General features: G+C 41.6%; 1 protein-coding gene across 1 annotated transcript in view; it reads left to right on the top strand.

Annotated features, from left to right (window-relative positions):
• Nucleotides 1-1,192: 1,192 nt before the first annotated feature.
• Nucleotides 1,193-17,505, top strand: part of ARHGAP18 (Rho GTPase activating protein 18) — a 65,357-nt gene continuing 49,044 nt past the window's right edge. Inside the window, 1 exon segment of the mRNA XM_079297903.1 lies at nucleotides 1,193-1,396. Within this exon segment, the coding sequence (XP_079154029.1) occupies nucleotides 1,317-1,396 (80 nt within the window). The 5' untranslated portion in view covers nucleotides 1,193-1,316.

The following is a 17,505-nucleotide window of genomic DNA, read 5'->3' as shown; positions in this document are numbered from 1 at the left end:
AGAAATCGGGCTCCCTGTTTGGCACTGTGTAGAAGTCAATCATCAATGGCAAAATTCACTTATTCTGACTATGATCCCTCCAAAGTCACCAGCTGTAAATATCAAGGACTCCAGAGGACAAACTGATCTTGCTCAAACATGACCTGTTTGCCTCCACGGTTTGTGGCTGTAGGACAAGATTTCACGGCAGCTCTGCACTGCAGAACAGCTGCACAGAAAACTGCGTGGTCCATCCACAGCCTTGCAGGCAGCATTCCAATTTAGGTACGATGTTAAAGAGTGAAGGTTCAGAACTCGATACCCATGCACTTCAGAACACCTCACAGAGCCCAGCACCGAATTTGCAGATTTTAACTGCAAACAAGGCAGTTGCATGATTTGTTTTAAAAGGAAAAAAGTGAACAGAATGCAAATTATACTCGTCTCAGCTGAAGTTGATCCATTCACTTATAGAACAAACTGATAATAATTCAGACAAATCATATGCATATGTGAAGGAAGGCACCAATTACAAACATAAATAGCATGTGTGCATTTACATGTTGCCATGGAAAAAAACCAAACAGCTTTGGGTGTTGCGTTACAGGTCTTGCCTACCAATTCAGAACTAAAACCAAGGCAGCGAGTCCCATCTCATCAGAGCCTGTGCCGAGGCACAGAGGAGGCTTTGCCCAGCAAAAAGGCGACTGGTGGTAGAGCGAGAACTTGGAACTAATGGCGGATTGTTTAAGCCCAGCATCTCTGAGGCAGCTCAGTCACCAGTGTCCTCGCTTGACATTATCCCTTGTTGTGATTTTTGTTACGAGAGCTTCTCATTCAAAAGAATAAACCTTTTTCTGGGGGGTGTATGAAAAGTTAAGGTAATCACCAAATACTGTTGCGATTCAGTGAAATTGATAACATACAAAGCACACGCTGAACACATTCTTTATTTTTCTTATTGCCGTGCCGCACTTGCCGCACGGCAGCCTCGGGGCGCAGCTGTGCGCCCGTGGCAGCTGACTCGGGGCGAAAGGGCAGCGACTTTTCTTTAATTGACGGGTCTCTCAGCGACACGTTCTCGCCATCTCCAGCCTGCCGGAGGAGGCCGGTGTCCCGCACCCGCGGGTGAGGAAGCGCACCGAGCGGCTCCGCGGCTGCGGCCCTGGCCCGCGGCTCCCGGGCCGGGAGGAGGGGCAGGGCCCCCCCGGCCGCAGGAAGCGCTGCCGTCACCCGGCCCTGCCCCGCTGCGCTGCCGGCAGGAGGCTGGGCCGCGCCGGGCCGCAGCCGGGCCGCTCCGCCTCGGTGTCTCCAGAAGGGATGCGGCGGCCAGCGCCATGAGCTGGCGGTCCGGCTCCCGCGGCGTGGTCCTCACCGCCTACCACCCCAGCGGCGGGGCCGGCGACGCCCCCGGCGGGTGAGCGGGGCTGCGGGCGGCACGGAGGGCAGGAGGGAGGGAAGCGGAGGGCGCTGCCCGCGGCAGGTGCGCTCGGCGGGGGCGGCTCCGGCCGCCGCGCCGCGGAGGAGGAGCGCGGCCGGCCCAGCGGGACCTGTTGCGCGGGAGAAGCTGTCCGCTCCGGCCCCGCGGCCAAAGGCTCTGCCCGTTTCTCGCTGTGTCCCGCGGCTCCCAAACGCTTTTTCCTTGGTGGGTTGGCTCGTTTGGGCTTTTCTCCCCACGCCTTTCTGTAACGCGCTCCGCGCGTCGAGGGAGTCCCGGGAATTCTGCTGGTCTGCCGGAGCAAACAGCCGGAGCAGCAGCCGGCTGTTGTCAGAGCGTTTGTATCCACGATCAGTCCCGGGGCTCGGAGCGGGCTGTCGCTAGGGTGCTGTGCGCAGATTTTCCTATAATCTCCTTGTGCTTAATACTTACCTTTGCCACTTTTTTTATGTAATAAACGGGAGGGAGGTGTAGGTTATAACGAGACAAACTTTTTAAAGCATTTGTCATTGAAACTGATAACGGGCTAGAAGCCGGTTACACATCCATGAATGCTGAGCACCTCCTAGTGCCTCACAGCTCGTTTGATATAGGCAGAAGTCACTGCTGGCTTTTCCATAGCAATGACCAGAGGAACTGCTGCATAAAGGACTGACTTTTGTCTTTATGGCACATTCAGTCTTGTCTATTCCTTGCTGAAATTGTCAACAAAGTTCCCATTGATAAAAACGGGACTTTTAATAGTGCTGAGAAGCCAGCTGAAACTGGAAAGGTATTGAAACTGTTTCCATGTGTGCACAGGAAGAGCATGTGTGATCAAAGAGATGATAGTCTGATTAAAAGAAGATAGAAGGCAGTACAGTGGGTCACTCTGGACAAAAGATAACATATGCACTGTGACTTATCACACCAAGACACTGCAACAAAAGCAAGGGCATAACTGAGAAATATCTCCTACCCCTGTTAGAACCACTAAGTTCTCTTTTTGTTGAGGTACTTCCTTCTCCATGACTAATGTATTTATCAGCGTCATTTGAAGCCTTGATGTCATCTTAGCTACATCTATAAGGGGTCTGCAGACCTGGCCGTTTCTAGTGGAATACAAAATATGTTCACTTTTTCAAGAAATCACAAAATCCAAAAACTTCTCTGTTATTGTATGTAGTGTGCCTTGGCCTCTCATAACTCCCCTCAAACTCCCCATGGAAGTGGAGGGATAAGTTAAATAATGTTTTCCCTGCTCCTTGGGATAACTTCTGAGTAAAGATCTGTGTATCTGTAGACTCTTATGTTTGGTTTCCCTTTTTTTACATGTAGCTACATGGCTCTAAGCAGCAGATTCTTAGCCCCTGGAGGCCTGGGACACATGAACACAGTCCCTCTCTGTGTCTTAAGAAACTTGTCTCCTGTGCTAATGCCACACTATTAGGAGCAGCAGTCTCCTGAGATTCCAGCTCCTCTGCAGCTGCTTCTGTGGACAGCCTCCTGGGTAAACTGGGACATTGCCAAGCAAGTAATGGCAATCCTGCACAAATTTTTCTGGTTTGGGTTTAAGAGAAGGGGAAATAAATGGGAAAAGTGGTCTCATTTCCATCATTATAGCAAACAAATGTGTGTGTTTCAGCTGTGCAGAACAGAGGATTCCCACAGTTAGTTTGCCTGAGTTCCACCGCAGCAGTAGTACAGCATTCCAGCCCATGCACATTTGCCACTTAGCTCATTAAACTAAAATCCTAAATACCTCTCTGCTATTTTTCTGTGCCACTCTAAATGTGAACCTTCTTGTCCTGTTTTTCATATGAGGATCTCAGCTCCACGGTCCTGATTGACCCACTCCCTCCTGCTGTGCATCCCCAGTGTCTTCCCCCTTCTGTCCTGAGAGAGATTGAGAGTATTTTCATGGGAACAGAGAGGGAGGGGAGTGGCAACTTTTAGTTCTCTTTTGGTCTTTTAAGAAACAAACAAACAAAACTTTCCTGAAATGTTGTAACATTTGTTGTAACATGAGATTTCTCTCCCATCCGCTCCCCGCTCGTTATTCCATCTACTTTCCTTCTTTGTCAGCATTCCCAAGATGTGCAGAGCTGCATGATGCTAATAATGCCCAAACCCACATAATTCTGAAATATTTTATGGAAATAAGTTCTTCCATTTGGCTCTTCACAATGTGCAAGTGGACTAGTTCTGCAGTCCAAATTTTGTATTTTGTTGCTGATGTGAAATTGAGCTTATGTTGCCTTTTTAAAAAGTAACAAAATTAGAACAACTAAGTTCTACTAGTTTGAAAACTAGTAAATTTCAACAGGGTCAGAATTATAGGAAGCCAATGTAATACGGTACTAACCGTCCTTTTGGAAAGATAAATAGAGAAACTATGTTGAATTATTTTTTTCATAGGCATTCAAAACAGTACATGTTAGAAATTGCTTTATCTTTAGAGGGAAGTGTGACACTGGTACCTCCTGGAAAAAGCAATATGTTGGCTGTGTTCCAAAGAAAGTGACATTGTAGGAAAGAGAGATCTATACTTCTCATCTTTTTTTTTTTTTTTTTTTTTCCTTCAGGCATATGAGAACTGTTGCTTCTTAAGATTTTTCTGATCTAATAGACTGTTGAGCTTCTTGTCTATTCTGTTGGTGTTTTTTTTTTTTTTTTTTTTTTTTTGCCATTTAAAGGCACAATGAGTCTGTGAAATACTTTTGTGGAAAGGTTTATGTTACCATTGGTTCAGTAGGCTAAAATCTAGACCAGCCTCAGTGTGATTACTTCCAAGTTTGTCAATTTAGGAATTTTGCCTTAACAGTAGTAATGCATAAAATAGCATCAGAGCTGTTGTCTTTGCCATAGAGAAGTATATTTTGCATTTTGCTTTAAAGTAGCAGTTAAAGGATTATCTTTATATGGTGTAGATATTGGTTGTGGGTGATTTCTGTGGTCTGCCTAAATATTTATCTGAAAACCTTTCTTGGAAAAATCAAAAAGGCAAGATACACAGTATCAAATTCCATTTTAATAACAGTTTTCCATATTGCCTTAATTCACTTACTTTCAAGTTTTAACCTGTTAGATTCAGTAATGCCCTGTCATGCTACTTGGATTTTGTGTCATTTCCTTTTCTTCATGATATCCATGCACAAATTTTTAAACAATTTCTTTCTTTGGAACTGTTTGCTGTTATTTGGGTTGGGGAAACCAAGACTGAATCAGAGAGGTTTCAGTCCAAAAACCATTTCAGTGACTGACTATAGTCAAACAGTCAAACCTGTGAAATCCAAAGCTGTAAGCATATGTTTCCAGTGCCATTTAGGTTCCTCAGGAGTTTTACCCCATCTATTTTGGCAGAAAGCACCACAGGTCGTGTGTCATATTTGCCAGGCACACGTAGGTGGTTCAGATAACAACATTCTCTTCATATGGCTGCGTGGGCTTACCCTCAGGCAATCTAAAGCCATCCAGAGAGTCTTCTACAGGACTATTTCTGTCCTGAAGAGTGAGTGAATGCATGTGTGCATGCAAATATATGTATGTAAAATGTTTTTTGAATGTGATTGTAAGGCTGAGACCAAGCCTGGAGTATTCAGTTCATGAGGAATAGATTTATAAAAGTGAGTGTGCGCAGTGAGCATGCAGAAGTAACTGAACTGCACCAACACACCAGTGCATGAGGCAGATAAACTTCTGCTGCATGGCATTTTCAAGAGCCAAACCTAAATTGCAAACTGAGTAATAGATGAATGATTCTGAATGTATTGGCCACTGGAAGTAGAGTTGCTTTCCTCTCCATACCTCTCTCCTATTTGGGATGCTGCTGTTCTGAGCTGTCTCCTGTGCTGCTCCAGGTTTTCATGTGACAGCCTCCCTGTATCAGTTTCCAGTGAGTCACCGTGCTTGCTCACCAGCATGTGCACTTTTGCTGCCACTTCAGTGCACTGCCTTAACTTACATTGGAAGAACTGTTCCAGTTTTGAAGCTTTGGAAGCCAGTGCCTGTTTAACTTTGTATGCTTCAAAAGAGCCTGTAAATCTTCATATTGCTGATAATTTAAGAAAGGTTCCAGTGTTTCATAGAGCCTAGGACATTGCTGCTCCAACTCAGGGGCTCTGCAGTTCTATGCACTCTCCCTTCTTTGCCTTTTTTAAATCTTGTATTTGGTTTGCTGACACTCACTTGGAAAATGAGAACGAGTTGAGTTTCCCTGAGATGGAATGAAACTCCAGGCCAGTTCTGGAAAAGAGGGTTGTAAGAGAGAGGATTGCTGCCACCTCAGGTCTCCTCTTTCAAGTGGCACCTGCTATTCAGGGCTTGCAGCCCTTGAGTTTCACTGTCCTGCTTTGTGACTGAATCCACCTGACTCTGGGAGATACCAGCTGAAGCTTGGGTCTGTGTGGCAGTGAAACCAGGCAGTCTCACTTGGATTTTGTTGTAGAGCTGCACCCCTTTTTGTGGGTTACTGTATCAGTCTGCATAAACATAAGTATTTAATTTTATATATTTTCGTAAATATGGGCTTTACAGATTTAGTAATGGTAGCATGAGTTCACTGTGAGGACAAGTAAGGGACATAAAATACTTGGTGTTTTTTACAGGCAGCTGTGGTCTAAATCACTCACTTGCTATTTGATCTCTTAGTAAGAAACCCAAATTACAGATGTCCTTTGATCATGGAGAAATAACAAAGACTTCTGCTGTGACTTGCCCACAAGATACATTTTTTTTGAACATTGACCATAATAGATATTACAGATCACTAATATAAGTGGAGTTCATTCTTTCGTTACTGCAATAATCTGCCTCATTCTTTGTTCAAATCTGAACAAAGTTTGTGTCTTAAGCCAAGAAGAAATCTAGTAGTAAGCGTGAAATCATGCCTTTTTTCAGGGTCATTTTCCATCTTCTTTATTTCAGAGAGAAAAGTGCTCTTTCCTTTCTCATTCTTTTCCTACCAGTGACTCACTCTTGGAACTGAAAACCAGTATAAAGGAGTAAAGTACTGTGAGGGATACATATAATGCTCAGTGTACAAGCAGCAAACTCACAGGCTGATTACTCACAACTGCCTTAAGTGGTGGAGCATTTTGCAATTTTGTTTGCAATCTGCTTGTACAGAAGGGATTCCAGGTCCCTGCTGTCATCACAGCACTTGTTGTTCCTGGCCCCTGTAACCTTTCATGATGCCAGTATATGGATGGCTCAGCACAGTACTTTCCATGTGTTGCTTTGCTTCTATAAAAGCACAAAGAACTATCTGCAGAGAAGAGATCTATCCCACTACAACTGGCTTTACAAAACCATCACAGTCTTTTTATCTGCTACAGGTTTTTCATGAGTCTTCATCTGAATATATTAGAAAAATCTTTCCTGCCTTGGGGGTTGCCTGCTAATTTGAACGAAGTTCATTTTCCAATGCTTCCCAACATCTTCAGAGCTGAAAGGCAATAAGCCACAGAGTTACTTTGTTTAGAATTGCTTTTGTGTCTTTTGTCTTTCATGCATGTATAAATATGGAGTATATGGCAAACCCTTAATGTGTTGCTTGGTTACTGATGTATTGATCCCAGTAACTTGATCTACGGACAGCAAAATGTGGTATGCCAACATTTCCTGCTTCCTTGATTCTGGATTCCTGCTTCATGGGGCTCCCCATCATCCACTTTGCACCTTATTTTTACTTTGAATTTATCTTGTTCCTGCCTTTGGTTCTTGCTATGTCTTGCCAATCCATCAAAAAGCCTTCCTAGTGCCTGTTACCTATGGTCAGCTTTCCACTCAATTTTATCTTGGTGGGCAGAGCAGATGATTCTCTTTGAGCCTTTGTTTCTTCAGTCTGAAAAATCCTTTTTTTGACAGTTTTCTTTATCATTTTTTAACATCTGTCTTTACATTCGCCCTTCTACTTTGCTTCTACTTCACCCCCCAGCAGTACTTCAGTGTCAGTCTTGACAGTGTCACCAATACAGGTAAAATCACTTCCTTGCTGCTGATTACCACTTTAGCCACTTGTGTATACTGCAGTCATGTAATCTTGTTTTTCTAAGAATCTTGGTGGAATTCTTTTCAATTTGCATGTTATTTTTCAGCCCTAGATCTCTGAAGCTCTTTCAGTGCAGTCCTCATTGTGCAGACGTGGTCCCTGTTTCTTGCACTTAGACACCCATTTAGCATCTGTCAGGATGATAAAACAACATTATTTCAAGAAGCCCAGTTCCGTAGGTGATTTAGATTATTTTATGTTGTGGGTGTGGATTTGATTTGATGTCCTTCACTATCAGGGCAAGCAATCTATTGAGTTCATTTTGTGTTAGACAGACCCTTAAATAGATAAATTGTATCTTAAATAGATACAAACAGGAGTAAATCTGCTCAGTCAATAGAGTGACATATCATAAAGGAGGAAAATCAAGACTGGTATATAGTTTTTTTTCTTTTAATTTTAGTAACATACAGAGTATTAGATGCCATGGTTGTCTAACTATTAGGAATGGGAAACTGAAATACCTTTTGTATATTTTAATGTGCGCTTTCTCTTTTTTTGTTTGTGTACACTAATCTGGATGGTACTGAGCATAATGCAATATATTACTAGATGTGCTGTTATACACATGTAGACTTTATACAAAACTGGTATGGAACTGGTCAGAAAAGGGCCAGAAGAGCTGTGTAAATCTGAACTCCAGAGTTATAAGTATGGCCTAGTGGAATAATTCATTGTTTCTCTAAGTTCTTTCTCTTTGGTGAACAGAACTGTTAAATTTATTTTTGAGCAAAACTAATGGCATTTTGAGTCTGCTGATATTTGCACTAGATTAAAAATGTTATAAACTAGCATTATTGCCAATATTTTACTCTTGTGTTGTAACTGTTACTAGTGAAGCAGGAGCTAAAAGCTGTAAGGCTTTAAAAGGTTACTCGTAGGTATGCAGTGCCAGCACCTTTCTCTATTGTTGGTGCCTTTTTTCACTGGAGTTACTAAAAGTTCACCTTTGGGTTTTTTTGTCTCTGAAGCTCTACAGCTGAAGGGAGGCTGTAATTACAGTAAGTGATACAGTGAGGTCCCCGCTGTGAGTGTTGCAGATTTGGCTATGCATGACTCACTCACTGTCTGACTGTTCCAGACTCCTCAGTAAATCTGCTTTGCCAGGGGAAGAAAAATACCCTGCTCATAAGCTTTGAGTGCTTGCAATGTGCCAACAGGCTATTTTGTGAGGGCTGCTGGTTTTGCAATGAACCTGCTTGGCCTTGGAGTCGTGGTTTCAAAATAATCATATTCAGACAGGGAATTTAAATATTTGCAGCCAAATAAATAGACAAATAAAAGAGTGGGTTGTTGTTCCTTAGTATTTGGATGTGTAAAAAATAGACAGACTTGATTAATTCCTTAAGTACAATTTTAGCTGTAATTTTCTGAGGTGTATTTCTGATGGTGTCGTGAGTAGCATATGGAATGAGCACCTCTGCACTCCCAAAAAAGTTGAAGCCATGAACTTCTTTGGTTGTTGTTTTGGGCTAGCTCTCTTGTATTAGAGCAGAATAAAAACATGCACAGATATAGTTGTGTACCTGGTCATATTTTCATGTGAGGGTAAGCTGCTCGATATTCTCTCTTGCTCTGTGGCTGTCCCCTGCTGTTCCTGATACAGCATCCCAATCCTGTAAGACTAGAAATGATTTCTTGATAATCTCAGACATTTTATCTGTCATCTTTTTACAATAGTCTTCTTTCCTAGGAAGACTTCTTAGGCCTAAAGATGACAATAAAAATGTGTTAAAGAGTTTCCTCCACAGGGCCTCCAGTATGCTTGGGCAACTTAAAACAGTTTTGGGGTAAAGTATTTGTGGTGAAGTATTTGAGGAGGAGCAAATCACAATGTTTTTAGCATACCTAGAATAGTGATTGAAGGTATAGCATACATGAGAAAGCAATAAAGCAAGAATAGTGTAGTTCTCAACAAATAAATGAATACCTTGTCATGCATACTCAGTGCCCAACTGCAGCAGAACAGTTAGTGCTTTTGCTTGATTTAGCATCAGTATGAACCTTCACCCCTCCAGTACGAATCAGTATGAATCAGTCACTCCTCCAACTCCTTTTTCTTCCAGTCCAGCTTTTACTCTGGCTTTGGGAAATCAGATATTTTTCATTCATATTCCTATTTGAAAAACAGGAAAACAATTAGGGTGTAGTGTGAAAATTGTTTGGCCAATGTTTAGCAATATGTGCTTAGTGACGTATATTGCTCAATTTTTAGTCTTTTTAAACAGTTGATGGTTTTTAGTCAATTTTTATGTAATTGTTAGAACGATGTTGAGACTCAAGGGCACTGAAGTATCATCTCTAGAAATTCTTTGCCTTTAATAAAATACAACAGCAAGGTCCAGGAGTATACTGTATCCAGAGATAACAGGGTGTTTTGCTACAGATTAAGAAAGTGTAAGGTTAAATTTTAGCTGCACAAATAAAACAGATACAAAACAAGAGGCTTGGAACAAGAAGCTTTGGCTGCTGAACAGAGAGGAAGCTCTGTCACTGCTGTCACACAAAGCTGTGGCTCAATAGCCAGTCACAGCAGGACACTGGAGCTGTGGTTACCACAGGCCAGTGGAAGATGTTTTCTGTCTCAGCAGTTGCTAAGAGGATGAGAGGTCATACAGGTCTGTAGTGTAGCTTCTGAAGCCCCTCAGCCTGCTTGTCTTTGCTACAGCTAGATAAGGGAATACTGATAATGGTGTTATCATTGTGGGAGAGGTCATCAGCATCATTATAACTCCATCCAGAGGGTGGGCTTTAATGTTCTGCTAAATTCACATGGGTGGCTTGCCTGTGTTATCTTCTGAAAAGCCTGTATTTCAGGTAGACTTGAGAAATGTCTTCATGTTCTGTTGAAAAGGGATAATATTTGATGAAACTTTTTCTTTCCTCTCAGAGTGTTTCCTAAGACTTGTTCTAAAAGAGAAGTTTTGATGAGCAGTGATGGTGGATGCAGGTCATGGTCATAGTAGGCTGAGATAAATGGATGCTGAAAAGAGTGGGGAACACCACTCAAAGTAGAATTTCTTTCCATCTCTCACATCTTCCTAATATTTTTATTACCCTGACATTGTCATTTCTCAGTTGACTGAAGTAGATTGAGCTGGATTAACAAAAGATTCAACTGAAATATTTTTTTGCAAGTGTTGTTTTTGGGCAGATTAGTACCTTAATCTAACTCAGCAAGTTACTGCATCAGTGATGGTGTTGGCACAAGGGAAGGAAACTCATAGGAAAGGGGGTTTTGACAGAATCCTCTGGCAGTAGCCTACCTCTCTGCCAGCTTAATGTGATCGCTGTGGGGCTGTGATTTGACAAGTCAACTCACTTTTATGAGTCCTAGTAGTGGCTATGACCACATCCTGTGTGAGTCTCATCTGAAATAAGTTAGCTCCATTGGTTCAGTTTTGTTGAAGAGATATTTGATGGCTTAACTTTGTACTGGCAGGTTTATAGTCAGTTCAGGTACAACTTGTCCTTTAACACTCTAATGCTGGTGTAAGCTTCATCTCCAGCTCATTTAGTCCTGACTCATGCTGTTCAGTGATTCAGTCATGTGCACGGCCTCTAGCTGCAAAAGGCAGGCTGTGATGTGAGAACAGATCCTTGGAATCCAGGTGCATTGCACTGCAGGGAACACCTGCACTCGTGCAGGGCTGCCCTTAACTTACCTTTTGCTTATTGTCTGCACGTGTCACTGTGCTGCCTGCCTCACTGAAAGAAACAAAAGCCCAGCTTGGATTCCCACAGACTTTAATGAGGTAAATAAAAGTGCAGTTTCTAAATTATGGTTGGTCATCTACTGATAAGCTCTTAAAAGCCTGCTGATCTGTGCTTTGTTTAAACACACCTTTCGTTGCTCTGAACTTTGCACTAAAGAGATTGCTTTGGTTTCTTAGTGCCCAAGGTAGTGCATGAAAACAGTATTGGGAATGAGAAGTATGATCAGAATAACTTGCATGATTTCCTGTAGGAAACAGAACCTAACTGAATTTCAATAATTTTTCTGGTTTAAGAGTAAAAAAATGAAGATATTAAATATTCAGGATATTTTACAAATATAATTGATGAGATTATGTACAAATGCAAATGTTCACATGTCTGTCCAGTGCCTGTCTTCGTATTTACATTGTGATGGTTGTTCTCCTTTGAGCTGAAAGCTAAGAAAGGGACTGTATTTGTTAGGGCTCTTTACTGTAGATAATACATACAAGAACAAACTACCACAGAATCTTTTCTTTTCTTCTAATAAGTAGGAGCTGCTTATGTTAGTTTATGGGAAACGATGAGCTTCGTGCTGTGAAAGCTGGCATTTGGCACTTTGGACTTTTAGTTAGAAAACAACTTATGAAGATGTATGGTATAAAAATTCATGTGATTTGTCACAGTGTTTAGGTTTTTTTGCTTGAGTTTTTGAAGAGATTGTTTCAGAAAAGTTTCAGAAAGGACATCCTGCATTAGGGAGTATAAGGAAAACATTAACTTACATATTTTTGCTCATGTCTGTTTGCAGAACTATTTGATATAGATCTCAGTAAACACAGACCTCAGTACAGCTTGTAATTTTTTCTTACTTTCAAATATATATGTAAACTTAATCTCTGACATTCAGATTAGGCATAAATTGAATTTTGGTTGTATGATTTTGCAGAAGTTGCTAAGTGAGATCAGGTTAGTTAGCAGGTGAGAGTTAGCAAGGGTGAAGAAATGCATTGGAGCCAGACTGTTGGTCAGCACAGGGCTGTGCCAGGGAAAAGTGGGGCATGGGACAGGATGGAAGGAGATGAAATGGGATGACAGGTCACCCAGTGTAAGCAACCTTAAAAGACAGATTTTCAAACCTTTCAAATGAGTACTGTGATCTCAGCTTCTGTGTAAAAGTTTGCAGGAGCCTGGAACCAGGTTCTTGGCTATCTTTTAGCAGCAGGAGTGTTCATTCCTGTATGAATGTTGGGTTTCTTCCTGGAAAACAGATTACTGGGCTGTGCTCAGTGGTGGCACAACTCCTCTGCACTGTGCTCAGGCTGTAGCCCAGCACCAGCATCACCCCATCAAACAGCTGTGTAGCTGTATTCATGTGAGTTTGAGCCTAGGCTGAGAAACCTTCCCTTCATCCCACCTTGATCTTTATCTTTATGATTTCATTTTACCCCACTGTGTGTGGATACAGGTGTACAACCTCTGATTCTGGACGAGGTTGGTGCCTTTTGTATCGTGCTCTTCTGTGTTAGTCTCCTGAGGTTTTTTGAGTCCCTATTTCTTTCTCACCCTCCAAGTTTTGTCACATAAATATAAAAATGTATAACATATAAAAAATATAAAAATATTATTCAATTTTGATCCAAAGGAGCTTCAATAGTTAAGAAATATTTCTCCAGGTAGATTATCTTGCACAAATCACTAGGAAGAGATACTGTTATTACAAAATAGAACAATCAAGCTTACATCTGCTGTCCTGGTCTCAGCTGGGAGAGTTAATTTTCCTCTTAGTGGCTGGCACAGTGCTGTATTTTAGAATCAGTACTAGAATAATGTCAATAACACATTGATGTTTTAGTTATTGCTCAGTAGTGCTTACTGTAAGTAAAGGACTTTTCAGTTTCCTGTGCTCTGCCAGCAAGCAGGTGAGTAAGAAGCCAGGAGAAAGCAAGGCCAGGACAGCTGACCTGAACTGGACAAAGGGGTATTCCATACTACAGAATGTCATGTTCAGTATAAAAACTGGGAGGAGCTGGCCAGGAGGGGCTGATCACTGCTCAGGCATGGGCTGGGCATTGGTCAGTGGGTGGTGATGTATTGTGATCACTTGTGTTTTTCACTGTTTTTAGTCCATTATACCACCACACTGTTGACATGAGAAAGTATTGTCTGTTTCTGTTTCATCTGACATTACCTGACTTTTGAAGGACTCTGGAATTGCTAAACATGTTTTATCCTTAAGTGTACTTATACTTTTTTTTTTTTTTTTTTTTTCTGGTGTGTTACTTATTTTTTAATTGAAAGATACATTTATGCCAGTATAGTCTTTGCACCATTATGGAATGATTTTCTGTCTGGTGTTAAGAACTTTTAGTCACTTGCCTGTAGTTTAAGTTACAGCAAGATTCTTCTGAAGACTGATGAAATTGATCTGAGTCAAAATATTAATGTGAAGTTAGATTTTTTTACTTAAGGTTGAAAATTAAAACTCTTTGGGTAAACATATCCTAAAAGGATAAGATACTTTTGTGAATACTTTGCACAGTAACTATTGAGGGAATTGTAGTATTTTTATTGTTATTTATTATACTATATGTTATGCTGTTATACTATATTTAATAGTATTTTATTGTAGATTTTTATTGTTCACTATTACTTTGGTTGTGTGCCTTGTTGCTAGCTAGCCAGAGATGAACCTTTGTCCCATTTCAAGTTGCTGCTCTCTCAAGAAACTACTGCTAGTCCTTAAGACAAGAAAATAACTTAAAATAACTCCCATCATGCCTTGTTATCTTCAAGAAAAATACTTTAATTTAGTGATATGTGAGCTGCCCTGTAGCTGACCACTAGCTCTGGAGGTGTAGAGCATGAGTTTCCCAGGTCTGTTTCCTGATCCCTTAGTACAATGTGTCCATCACTGATAGCAGTCCGCCTGGGTGAAACTGTAGCTTGGCAATTTCACCTCAGGAAGTCCACCATCACCAAAAGCTTTTCAAGCTTTGTGAGTGCATGTGTCATCCAGTTTGTTCCAGCTGGTTGCCATCAGAGAATAATGTGAGAGTGAGACTACAATGAGTTGTCATGGAACGTTCAGCTGTGCCAGGCTGCTAAAGGAGATTCACATCCATTTAGTTTCTTAAGGAGCAAGCTTGTGACCCTGAGAGCAGAAGAGAATATTGCTTTGTGTTTTTCTTTTATGGAGGATCCCTCATGCCACAGGTTTTGCTATCTCAGAGCATCTGCTGTGCATGTCTGTCACCAACCTGCTGCTGCTGCTATGCAGGTGGGGGTTTGCCTGCTTGTTATCTGCCTGAGCAAGCTCTTCATAACATTGGGGAAATTGTTAAAGTTAAGGAGTTATGAGGAGCACATCTTGCACAGTACAGTAAACCAGGGTCTGCTGGCCCCTGATTCTCTGGCTTGGTAGTTTGGAAGAAGGGTGAGGTGCCTGGCATATCCTGTTACGGCAGGCTAGTGGACAGATGTGACCCTGTATACTCTGCTACCCTTGAAAGATGCCTTGCAATAGGGTGCATTGGGATACTAATTAGCTCTGGGATTAAGTGGGATTGGGGAAAAGCTAATTACAAGGTCCATCCCAAGTCCTTTGTACAGTTCTGGAAATTCAAGTCTTCTGCGGTATCAAGATTAATGAAAAATAGTTTTTGGGAAGTGGCTTAACTACTCAAAAGATGACTGTTACTTTGGATGTCTGCTGGTGGAAGAAACCCTGGTTGTTTGCTGGAGGTGCAGTGCTGAGGTGATGCTGATGCTGTTTCCATGGATGTAGACTCATCACTATTTCTGAATAAGGAATTATTCTCTGCTGTGGCCTCAGAGAGTTAACTTTTGCACTGGGCTGGTGGCATGATTCAGTTGTATGTTTAGTTGACTCCTCAGTGTTATCACATGATCCTCTGAGAGTCCTGGTAGCAATTTCCCATTTAATCTCTTGTAGTAGAGAGATACCTTTGCCCTTTCCCTGGGTTGGACTGGATGTACAACAGGCTGGCTGCCTTGCAGCTCGTGCTGACTTGGTGGAGCTTGCCGGTAAGAATGGGGAGATCCTGGGATCTGGCACATGGTTGTTTTGGGGTGTGGATTTAGGCTGCTCTGAGAAGTGTTGGTCTTATGTGAGGTGAGGTGGTCTGGAGATGTGCTTGGGGGCACCCGCTGGGGCACTCTGAGGTTGCACAGGAGTGCAGCTCGTGTGAGCAAAGGAGGAACTGGAGGCAAAGCACTGCTTTGGCACTCTTGGTGAAGAGGCAGTTTCGTTACCTCATTGTTTAAAACAATAGTGTACATGCTGGTAGTAAAGGTCATTTTTATTCTGAGAGGGCATTGTACGAATAATTCTAACTAATTTACCTCCAAGTGAGGTGCTATGAGACAACAAAAAAAGGGAAAATTAAGTCAGTTGCCTAGAGGGCACAGTCAATGAAAATATTGCTGAATTCTTCACTGGACCTTCCTGACCTTCAAAGATGAAGGAAATTAGAGCAGGTCTGCTATAAACACTCAACAAGGGTGGCAGAAGCTGTAAAGTACACACCAGTTTTGCATTTAGAGAACTGAGAATTGAAAAAATAGTATAATTTAGGTATATGGACATTTGTCCTTCTTTGAAAGTCTCCTTTTCATCTTTATGTTAAAATGTGTTGTAAATTTCCTGTTACAGGGTTTCTACATCAATTCCTATTGCTCTGTTGACTTTCATTATAGGTTTTAAACCCTTTTCATGCTGACAAGTGTGTGATTCCATTTCTGTGTCAGTCTGTCAGCACTTCTGTAGTTCTTTACAAATGACTTTGTCCAGGTGCTTTATTTTGACAAAGGAATTATTCTTTATCCTCTGAGATAGAATTGGCTACTTATATGATCAAATATTTCTTGTATCCACATAAACTTATAAGAATGCAAGTATGCATTTTCAGTGCCACCAGTATTGAAAAGGAGTTTACTTAAATACCTCTGGTAGAAAGGGACTTAATTGTGTTACTGTGCCTGAGCTCAGAGGATGTATTTGACACCCAGCTCTGGCTCAGAGTTGTTCAGTCCCCTCATCACCTCCCTTTGCTGTTGCTATGTACTGGTTCCCTAACTTTTAGGATGTGTGGGTGCTCCCTGCAGTGCTGGAAAGCCAGCAGGATGCTGCCCGGTGTGGTGAGGTGTCATGAGGGCTGAGGACAGGACAGAGTGGTCAGGCAGTGCAGCTGGGCAGGGGGAGTGAAGGAGTCCCGGGGTTCTCTGCAGCTTCTGCTCTGGTTTGCCTCACACCTGGTTCCCTTTGCTGCCTGGAAATGTCCCTGCTCTGCACCAAGGTCAGGCCCATTCTGGGTGCCTCCCCTTCCTCCACCCACCCCCTCCCTGCCCTTTTCCCCAAACTGCAGGCTTAGGTCACTGTCATAATACGATGCTTTCAATTTAATTGAAATGGAGTTTTCATATATGACTTAATATTGCAGGCAGCAAATGTTTTTTATTTCCCTGTGTACGTATTATATTGTATAAGAACATATGGTATTCATTTGTAGATGTGTCTCATAATGGGAAGTACAGCTGTCTAGCATGAGGAGCTTGGTCCTGTAACTAAAAATCATGGACAGCAATACTCATGAGTGCTTTAACATTGCTCTTGTTTTTCTGAGCACAGTGTGTGTACACATGGCAAAAGAAAATATGAATTCATATTTATAGAATATCTGCATATGTATTGTGCCTTACTTCAGGTTTAATGTGTTACATGTGAAGTATTGTATTTAATTTTCCTTGATTATTACTGGGATCTGCAATTATAGTTACTTAGTATTACAAATAGGTGCTATTTTTGCCCTGTTTATGCAAAGGAATATGTCTGAAGTTAAAGGTGAGGATAGAACCTCTAGATTCATGGGCAAAAGTAAGAGTACAATGTAATTTTTACTTGTGTTTTTTGCTAGTAGTTAGCCCTCCACTGAAATATTTTGTTTAGGAATGCAGAGTAAGAGTTATGGCTAATATTAGTGATGCAATGATGTTGAAAAGCCAGAATCATGTTGTTTCATGTAACTGATCAATATCTTTCAAAACAGACTGATATCTTTTTAGAACAATTGTGGAGAATGTTATCAGCTGAAAAACCACATAGGGCACTGCATGCTAATTTAGAAACCAATATCTTTCATGTTTATAAGATGTAGGTAAATAAAGGAATGTAAGTTAGGGAGGAAAACAAAGGATTTTCCTAAGTAATTTGTATTAAGAGACATCAACTACATAATTTGCAAATCTAAAAACAGACTTTTTTTTTTTTACTACCTGCATTTAATATAGAAACACCAGAATTCCTGCAGATCCCATCTTCATCCTCTTTGATGAGTGTAAT

Source organism: Erithacus rubecula, assembly GCF_903797595.1.
Source record: "Erithacus rubecula genome assembly, chromosome: 2".
Taxonomy (NCBI): domain Eukaryota; kingdom Metazoa; phylum Chordata; class Aves; order Passeriformes; family Muscicapidae; genus Erithacus; species Erithacus rubecula.
The sequence above is the reverse complement of the archived record's forward strand: the minus strand, read 5'-3'. Positions and strand labels throughout refer to the sequence as shown.